The sequence below is a fragment of the Arvicanthis niloticus genome, chromosome 27 (assembly GCF_011762505.2).
Source record: "Arvicanthis niloticus isolate mArvNil1 chromosome 27, mArvNil1.pat.X, whole genome shotgun sequence".
Taxonomy (NCBI): domain Eukaryota; kingdom Metazoa; phylum Chordata; class Mammalia; order Rodentia; family Muridae; genus Arvicanthis; species Arvicanthis niloticus.
The window spans coordinates 28,717,470-28,727,724 of NC_133435.1; the positions used below are offsets into that span (position 1 = coordinate 28,717,470).

The following is a 10,255-nucleotide window of genomic DNA, read 5'->3' on the forward strand; positions in this document are numbered from 1 at the left end:
TATAATCTATTCTGCATCCAGGTAGCAACTTGGCCTGGGCTAAAAGAGGATACTGGTGGTTTCTCGTCCCTTACTATAAACTACCCGTTTATGTGAAATGGAAGTAGAACATGCAGAAATTCCCTGGGATCCGAGAGTAGGGTTTTCCCCAGGACAATCAAGTTTGTGGTTAATTTAGTTCTTCTAGGTCAGCTGAGGAGACCAGCCAATCAGAGACAGGAAGGAAAAGGGATTTCCTAAATAAATATGATTCCACAAGAACATGTTCTCTAAAGACGTTCTTGGACTTCACTTCAGCACGGTGACTCAATAGAACTCAACTCTGCCATGAAGTTCGCTGTTCTTTTCCTCTTGGGTGTCATCTTCCTAGATCAGTATGGCGTTCGAGGTGAGTTTTACACTGTATTAAGTAAGTTCTGAGGAATGCATAACTGTAAAGGCCTTCTCATGCCAGCAGATAAAGCTGCATGTCTTGCATGCAGTAAAAAGTTATATTACTCAGTCATCAAAGCAGTTGGATGCTGTGAGCAATTATCCAAAGGTCACAATCTCTACCTGCCAAGTCAGATATGCCTTCTTGGTGTAGATATCATGAGTTCCCAATGAGGGTTCAAAGCATATTTGAATATTTTAATAATGAGAAACCATTTCTCAGATGTAAAGGAGACTCTGGGTGCTTTATTTTGCATTGAGTCTGTCATTTATCCTGCAAGATATGAAATCCGAAGTCCTGATAACAGGGAGTGAGATAAAAGATCCTTTTCTAAGTTGTCTCCTGCATCACTTTCCTTACCTGATGCTGTGTACTGATAAGAATGTCTGTGGTTAACCAACTGAGAATTCAGAAGTCAGAGAGATTGTCTCTGGCCTTCTTATTTGTGACTTTGCTTACCTCCGGCAAAGAACCTTCGTAGAGTGCATTTTTCACATGTGTAAAGTAGAAGTGTTGTAGTTATTGTATGATGGCAAAAACCTATGCAAATAGATGCTGACTCTAGGTAAGCAGCAAGGGATGGAGACAGATTTTTAAAGAAACTTTTCAGAGCAGGGGATGAGAGGGAATAAGATTGAAATGGTAATTAATTACTGTAAGACAAGCTATCTGTCCACACCTACATCCAACTCCATACCCCCCAGTAGCAAGAAGGAGATTGAGAAACTGCTTAAGAAACTGGTCCCCATAGTACTGATGGGTTGCATATGCATGCCTAACCTTAGTAGGGATTTAAATATGGTGGAGGTTTTCTCTTCTTCCAAGGTTGTGAAGTAACATAGTTAAGAACTCTGAGTGACCTAAAGTGAAATTCTTCCCCTGCTCCCTTTTGCTAAATGACTTTGTCCTTAACCTTGGCTTCCTTGTATACAGAATGAAAATAACACCTACCTTGAAAAGCAGTAGTGATGATTTACACACACACATGCACACACTCACACAGACACACACTCAGTCACAGCAATAGTGACTGAGACAAACCCATCATTCTAATGGACCCTAATAATGTGTATTATCTTTTCTCTAGGAACTCTAGTCATAAGAAATCAACGATGTTCCTGCATCAGCACCAGCCAAGGCACGATCCACTACAAATTCCTCAAAGACCTCAAACAGTTTGCCCCAAGCCCTAATTGCAACAAAACTGAAATCATGTAAGTAAAAGCTTCCAACACACACATCCCACACTGGGCTTAGTGGGAGTCTCACTCTCAGTGTACTTACTTGCACATGTGGGCAGGCAAGCTCCTCTATAAATCTGTCTGCTCCTTTTCTTTCTTCTTCCTCAAAATACGAAATTTCTGCTGGAAACTGAAAATGAAAAAAAGGTGACATATCATTTAAGGAATGAACTGTTTCCGAGACCAAATTACCTTTTTAAGGCTATTTAGGGTTCTAATTCCAAACCCATATATTTGAATATCAAAATTAATTAAATGTAATTGATATATCCCTGTTAATTATTAATTATATTCATATTAAATATATTCATATTAATATAATCAAAATATATGAATTGAATTTTCAACAAATTAATAAAAACATTTTTAAAAAAAATAAAAGAAGGGCTGGAGAGATGGCTCAGTGGTTGGTTAAAAGCACCAACTGCTCTTCCTGAGGTCCTGAGTTTAATTCCCAGCAACCACATGGTAACTCACAACCATCTGTAATGGGATCAGATGCCCTCTTCTGGTGTGTCTGAAGAGAGCAATGGTGTACTCTAATACATAAAATAAATAAATAAATCTTTAAAAAAATAAAAGAAAATATAATTGGGGTTTAAAAAAAAGAGCTCCTAAATGTTTAAATGTTTAGGCAAGTTGATGAAAAGAAAAAAATAATCATAATTCTATTGTCCTAATGTCCCGGCCTGAGCTGCCCCACACTTGGGGCCAAAATGTCCCAGACTGCTCTGCTGCTCCGGTCTGCGGGTCAGGGTCTAGCAAGAGAGAGAGTGGGGGGAAGAAGGGGAAGAGACGTGAAGAATAGAGACAAACCAGAGTGTATGGTCAAGTCTCATTTACTGTCTCCCATTCACCCCCCTTGCAAGAAAATCCTGGATATTTATAAGCACAAGCAGGAGAACACAGCTGAAGACATTTTACTAGTGTATACTAGTACATATACAGCAAGAGACACACAGAAGTTAAAAATAAAATAAGTTCTAATCCATATTCTCTGTGTATATAGCAATCAGGACAACTTGATGGAATCGGTTTTCTCCTCTGTCCTTATTTGGGGTTGAACTCAGCTCTCCAGGCTTATGAGGCAAGCATGCTTACCAGCTGCACCAACTCACTGGCCCTAACAATGACTTTTAATGGCTAAGCTGTTTTACAACATATCGATAGTTCATAATTTGTATAGCCCATGCCCATTGCTAGAAACAAAGGTTATACAAAAAAATTTCACTATTGTCAAACTATCAGTATTGTAGTATTGTCTCTAATTCTTTCTAGTAATTCTCTTCTAGAGCTTATATTTTCTTGTTTTTGTTTTGAGACAGAGTCTTGCTGGGTAGCCAAGGCTGTCCTCAATCTCATGGTCTTCTTTGTCCATGTGAATGCTGGGACTCTAGGTATAAGCCACCATTCCAAACCTCTTAGAAATTAGATTGGAAGTTAAATTTTACACACACACACACACACACACACACACACACACATATATATATATACATGTATATGTACATATTCATAATATGTATCCATATGTGTATATATATAAAGGATATAAATACACACACATATATACACATATATATGTCATATACATGACCTTTGACACCTAAATCAAAGGATTCTATATAGAATAGCTATTCTTAGTCTTGAGATATATAAAGAAATTAATTTTTAGAAATTGAGGCTTCTCCTGAAACATCTGCTACAATTTTTTAAAATCTACCTGTTACTCTTAGGAAAACATTTTGCTACATTTTAAGTGGTTTTGCTGGAAAACTGGTAAAACCCATGCTTGTTTCACTGTTTCTACTAAGAATTATTAGATTGTTACCAGGGGAGAAGGCTCACTGGCATTTCTTTGGCACAGTGCTACACTGAAGAACGGAGACCAAGCCTGCCTCGACCCAGATTCAGCAAAGGTGAAGAAGCTGATGAAAGAATGGGAGAAAAAGGTTTGTGAGGGGAGGAACACAGATTGCTTTCTTTTAGAATCAACTCAGAAACTCAACAGATCCTGGACATGCCCATTAAGGACCCATTTTCCATTCCTTTGAATAGTATCAACTAGTAAGACACTAAGGATTCAAAAATAATAAGCTATCACTCCTTCTTCATATAGCAGATCATCATTAAGAATGTTTAAAAATCATCAGACTTGGTGGGAGACATTGAGAATAGTGTACACACAAGAACCTTGAGAATTATGAAGGAAAGGGCAATTGACTTGGCCAAGAGGTGATACGGAAAGTATTAAAGGTAGACTTCTTTTATCAAGTGACCATTGATCTGGATCTTTGAGGATAAGATATTTACCAGGCAGTTAATTAAGTACAGTGTGGGCGTTAGTGGTTTCAAGAGGGTGAGTTGTGTTCAGTGAGCCTGAAATAATGGAGCTGGAATTTAAGTATGGAGAACAAAAGGATTGAAATGAGAAAGAAGCCAAGGACAAAGTGGGAAGAACTGTGTGAGGGCTAAGGAGCTAGGTTTGAGAAGAGCCATGGGGTATGTGATGGGGAGCTTGGGTCCCCACGCCTGACTCCTGGGGCTGCCCCAGATTCGAGCTGCTAGGCTTCAGGCTACATGCTTACTCAGCCTTGTCTGCTCTTAGTGGTACTCAACCTTCCTAGTGCTGAGACCCTTTAATACAGTCTCTCATGTTGAGGTGACCCCCATCCATAAAATTACCTCGTTGCTACTTCATAACTGTAACTTTTGCCGCTGTTATGAATCATAATGTAAATAACCGATGAAAAGGATATCTGATGTGTATCTCAAGTGGGTTCCGACACACAAGTTGAGAACCACTGGCTTATATGCAAAGTGGATGATAACAGTACCAGCCAGCCCCAAAGGGCTGTGTTTGGCCCAGGTAGGTAATAAAGGAAGAGGATGGAAGACAGCAAGATGCCAGAAAAACAAACAAGAGAGAGCTGTGGTTTCTTTAAGGTAGGGGAAGCAGATAATGAGGCCAGTGCCTTTGAGAGAGCAGACTTTAGCTAGCCCTGAGAATGAGGAATGATCACACTCAGGAGGAGTTGGACCATCCCAAGGGGGAGCGATTACAACACTGAAAAGCATTGCCTTTTTCTCATTTCTTGCAGATCAGCCAAAAGAAAAAGCAGAAGAGGGGGAAAAACCATCAAAAGAACAAGAAAAACAGAAAGCCTAAAACACCCCAAAGCCCTCGTTCAAAGAAGAATACATAAGAGACCTACCACTTTACCAACAAGCACTCTGCGTCTTAATGGTTTTTAGATTGTACTGAAAAGCCTTTCCTGGCCGAGCAGCCTTTAATACATAAGCTTTTAATACATTGTTAATCTAATACAAGACATAAAGCGTGAATTTGAAATTATAACTAAAGCTAGGAAGTTAATTGTAAAACTCAAATAATAAGAATTGCTAGAGGCAAAACCAGTCATTGTTTTACACAGCCAACAACATTTCATCGAGCCCTCGAGCACAGTCACGATAATATCAAACCTGGGCAAGTGTCCACACATAGTTATTCCATGCACAACAGCTGTCTGGCTTCCAGAGCCACACATTTCGCAGCCTCTGGAGTCCTCTGAGGCTCACGTCACCAAGTCTGTTTGCTGGTGAGCTAGACCTCACCAAGCTGGCGAGGCTGTCAGCAGCTGCATTTGAGTCAGCCTGGAGCCCCACACAGAGTGTCTCAGAGATCGGTGCTAATGGTTTTTGTCAGCCTGGAGCCCCACACAAAGTGTGTCTCAGAGATCGGTGCTAATGGTTTTGGGGTTCTACCGTGGAGACCACCGGCGTTGGCTTTCAGAGCCTTCTGTGTAGCTTTTGAGAACATGGGATTTCACTATTAACTTGATCCCATCTTCAAGGCTTATTCCAAGTTTGCCTCTTAAATGAAACTGTCCTAGAAGGCTGTGGGTGTACCTTAGTGGCAGAGCACTTAGTGCTCAGAACAAGGCCCTGGAGTCGATCGCTAACAGTGGGGAAACTTAACCAGTTTAAAGAATGGTTTCTGGCTACTCAGATTCTCTTACATCTGTTTTGCTTGTTGCTCAGCATTTCATGAGTAAACATTTCACTGTTATCTAATTGGATCGTGTGGGAAAGTAGACCGAAAACATCAGCACATACAATTAAGGTATTCTTGAGAAGCCAGACAGGTGTGGTATTTGGGCAGGTATCAGCCACTAGCGGTATACATGAATTTTCCCCCAAGGGCTTTTACCTATGAGGCAGCCAGGTGCTGTGCAAAGAGCTAAGATTTTTTAGACATATCTCAGGAACAACTGAGCACACTGCTGAGCTGTATGGCCTTGGTTCAAGCATGGAATCTTTCTGCATTCATTTCTTTATCCAGGATCATTGTGAGAGACAAAATGCATATAGACCTTGGAGCATAGAAAGTTCTAGGCCCTCCTCGCCCACTTATCATGGCCATCCCGGCTTCCATCAGAGACAACCCCAAGTCTCATGGGCAGAGAGGTGTGCATAGATGAAAGATTATGTTGGAGAAGTGAGATCCTCTAGGGACATTTTCATAGTATGAACCCAGACTATCTGACCTCTTTCTGGGGTATCCCAGAAGTCTCCTATATGCTAAAGTTTCTCTTGCTTCTCTACTACCCACAGCAGGTAGATTCTTTTAAATAATTCAAAATCAATACCTTGCCTAAAGTCTTGGGATTTATAGGTGGGTCAAAGATGGCCACATCCTATCTGATGGGCTCTGCCTGCCTTTCTGATCACTGTTTCTTTGTGTATGAGCCTCAGTTTTCTGTCTCCTGGGCACGTTGAGTTAATTTGCTTTCTAAGGTCTTGGGTAGATTCTGCTCCATGCTGGGCTGGACTGTGCCATCAACTTGGTGGGACTGGGCTCTGCATTTCCTGGAGTCTCTTTCACAGTCTGATTCTCAGAGTTAGCTTACAAGGAATGGGTGAGATTTGGAAAAGCAAAAGAGGGACTACTAGGCAAACCGGACCGCTGAGGCTCTCAGCTTGTCTTGGTCTCTTCCTGCACAGCTGGCTCGTCTTCCCCATTGCTGACCTGAGATCACTGGTGCTCCCAGGTCCCCCAAGAGAAGCAGTGGATCCCCAGAGACTATACAGATACAGAAGTAGCAGCTTCCGGTAAACTTTCACAACCCTTATTTGGCAACCCGGGCTCATCCTCTTGAGTTTTTGTGCAAGCTGAGTTGTCCAGCTGGCCTAGCATCTGCTAAACTAGTCAATAATTCTTCCTCCAATCCCCTGATTTTCCCACTGGGACGTTCATTTCCCAGCATCCTCCCTTCGTCCCCGTAGCGAACCCTTTGTTCCCACGATGTCTAATAGAGACTCTGTTCCCTAGTTGATACAATTGAGTAAAATAAATAAATAATTCTTTACATAAATTCGGTTTCAGTTTATCTGTTAGCGACTTTTCTAGAGCTGTGATAGAGTCAACGTATAGAAGGAAGGGTTTATTTGGGGTTATGGTTTCTGAGGGATGATAGTCCACCACAGTAGCAAGCAGCAGACAGGATGGCAGAAACTGCTGAAGCTCCCATTTTGAACCGAAAACAGGAAGCTAAGAGAGAACTCAGAATGGTCTGTGGCTTTGAAACCTCAAAGCTCCACCCCACCCCACCTCCAGTCCTGCCCCACCTTCACCCCACCCCCACCGCACCCCACCCCCCACGTCATACTTATTCCAGCATCCAAACAGTACCACCAGCTGGGAGACAAATTTCAAACATCCAGAACGTTCTCATTCAAACTACTGTAGCCGAGTGTAACTTCAAAGTCTCCTCATTTTCACCCTGCTCTCGTCTCTACTATTTCACTGGTTTTGAACATGGAGCATGTGTATAAAAGTAGTGAATAAAATGAGAACACTCAGATTGTACGTTATTATTTTAAAAAAATAAGAACTGGCTGGGTGTGATGGCACATGCCTTTAATTCCAGGACTTGGAAGGCAGAACTAGGCAGATCTTTGTGCCTAGTCCTCAGAGTAATTTCCAGCATAGCCAGAGGGATACAGAGAAACCCTGTCTCAAACAAAACAGAAACCAACTGGGTCAAATGCTTCACACACACGCACATTTATACTGTTATAAACATGGATTATAAATTAACCCACGGTCGACACTATCAACCTTGATTACCCGTGTGCCAAGTGGTTCTATGTCGCATGCTGATGGTTTGCAGGAAAAGTGAGACTCTATAGTCTAACTAGGAGTGACTGACACACACTCTCACTGGGCTCTGCACTGTCTTTGTGTCAGTCGCTTAGAAGCTGGATCTCACTGATGGTGACTAAGGTATGCATTATGTAAGATAGTGTTATCGTTTCCTTCACAAAACTGGAACGTAGCTTTAGCAAACTCCCACTAAGAAAACCATAGTAAATAATGTAATTATATCTTAAAATAAAAAAAATAAGGAAATTATAAAAAAGAAAAGAAGCTCATAGTGAGGCGACAGTAATAAAGCAACCCTAAGCTAGCAGAAGCTAAGATATGCATATGTTGTATGTGTGTTCTAATTTTATCGCTCAGATGCACACCCTCTTCTTGCCTCTGAAGGCACCTGCTCTCAAGAACACACATCCTCATTCATACACAGACACCTAACGTGCATGAAAAGAAAAATCTCTAACAAAATGTTGTGTGATTATTTCTTGTTCTCCACCCACGTGCACAAGTTTATATTGCTTGGCTTCAGAACTCCTGTCTCCTTCACCACTGCATGCCTAGTGTATAGAGCAGGCCCTGGTATTTCTAAATTCCTCAACAAGAGTTTTTTGTTCATTGGCATATGTTTCACCCTAGGTTTTCTCAAAGGCCTTTTTCCAAATCCATTTCAGCTGCTCTGGTCATGCTCACTTATCTGAGCCCTCATTTCTACCTTCAGCCTGGCCCATACTGCATACACCTGCCCTGCTTCACCCCTTCCCACCCCCTCTCCTGACCTCTCTGCCTTTATGAGATCCCAGTCCCACTTTTCAAAACTGCACCCTGGGATGCCCCTGATCACACTGAAATCTCCGACTGACAAGTATCTTCACGTAGGAAGAACTATTCTCTTGTTAATATTTTAAATTGTTTTTCTATATCAAAATCACTGTTGGAGAGATGGCTCAGTGGTTAAGAGCACTGACTGCTCTTCCAGAGGTCCTGAGTTCAATTCCCAGCAACCACATGGTGGCTCACAACCATCAGTAATGGGGTCCGATGCCCTCTTCTGGTGTGTCTGAAGACAGCTACAGTGTACTCATATACATAAAATAAATCTTAAAAAAAAAGAATCATTGTATTACTAAACAATTAATTAAAAAGACTTAGCTATATGATTCTTTTATTATTATTTAAACTGGCATGCTCTCAGTTAAGTAATTGGGAGAGATGTTTGTGTGAGAAAATGGAAAGTTGTTTTCCACCACTGCTGACGAAAGAACCCAGGCCTTGGGCATGACAGCCTGGTGCTTTTCCATTAAACTACATGTCAAGTCCAGCAACAGGGCCGTTGGCAATTGAACAGTCTAGTCTTCATCTGTGAATACGATTAGGATCTGTAATAATCTGATAAAAGATTAGAGGGAGAAGGAAAAAATCAGACAGAGGTGTCTTAGTGTTCTATCCATCTGAAGAGGCAGCATGACATGGCCACTCTTACAAAGAAAAGCATTTAATTGGGGCTGGCTTACACTTTCAGAAGATTAGACCATTGTCATCATGGAGGGGATCACGGTGGCAAACAGGCAGACATGGTGCTGGAGAGTTTTACATCTGGATTGGCAGGCGGCAGAAAGAGAAAGAGGGGCACCCGGCTTTGCTTGAACTTTTTTGGGGGGGGGCTGTGGGGGAGTGGGTAGGGTTTGCGTAGCCCTGGCTTTCCTTGAAACTTACTCTATAGACCAGTCTGGCCTTGAAGTCACAAAGATATATCTGCTACTGCCTCCTGAGTGCTGGAGTTATCCCACCCATAGGACACACTTCCTCCACCAAGACCACACCTCCCAATCCTTCTCAAGTAATCCACTCCCTGGTGACTAACATTCAAATATGTGAACCTACAGGGGAGCCATTCTTATTTAAACCACCATGGGGGTGAGGGGGAGAAAGGAAGGGAGGGAGGAAGGAAGGAAGGAAGGAAGGAAGGAAGGAAGGAAGAAAGAAAGAAAGAAAGAAAGAAGAAAAAAGAAAGAGAGAATTAAAGGGAAAGGTGCTAACTTATACATAAGTCTTTGCTTTCCTTAAAAGTCTTCCATAAGCCAGGCAGGTGAGAAGAGTTAGAAAGTTTATGAATTTAAAGTTAGTCTGGGATACATAACCAGAACCCATCTCAGGAAAAAATTAAAAGTGTACCACAGAAATAGTGAAATCTTATCGCTTGAATGTACTATAATGTTTCAAGGCTATTTTAGTAAATAATTTATTTTGATTTTTCAAAATAGAAAAATAATGCTGGTGTCATCATCTCCAGGGTCACTAGGCTTAGCCTTGGTCTTCTGTGACAGACTGGGACCAAGAAGAGACAACATTTCACTCTTGGCTGCCTTTAAGTTTTCAACCAGACAACCTGAACTTCCTGAAATTTAAAACTCAAAATCTATA

The 10,255-nt window shown here is 41.5% G+C and overlaps 1 protein-coding gene across 1 annotated transcript; it reads left to right on the top strand.

Annotated features, from left to right (window-relative positions):
- The first annotated feature begins 178 nt into the window (after positions 1–178).
- Cxcl9 (C-X-C motif chemokine ligand 9) lies at positions 179–7,046 on the top strand. Its single transcript, XM_076926509.1, has 4 exons — positions 179–388; positions 1,521–1,647; positions 3,542–3,626; positions 4,776–7,046. The coding sequence occupies exons 1-4, from the start codon at positions 328–330 to the stop codon at positions 4,878–4,880; spliced, it is 378 nt and encodes a 125-aa protein (XP_076782624.1). The 5' UTR covers positions 179–327; the 3' UTR covers positions 4,881–7,046.
- The last annotated feature ends 3,209 nt before the right edge of the window (positions 7,047–10,255 follow it).

Bases quoted from the DNA above. Each gene is read 5' to 3' on its own strand.
- Cxcl9 (XM_076926509.1), top strand. From the start codon at position 328: ATGAAGTTCGCTGTTCTTTTCCTCTTGGGTGTCATCTTCCTAGATCAG. The intron at 389-1,520 runs GTGAGTTTTACA...TCTTTTCTCTAG, and splicing joins AGATCAGTATGGCGTTCGAG to GAACTCTAGTCATAAGAAAT. The intron at 1,648-3,541 runs GTAAGTAAAAGC...TCTTTGGCACAG, and splicing joins TGCAACAAAACTGAAATCAT to TGCTACACTGAAGAACGGAG.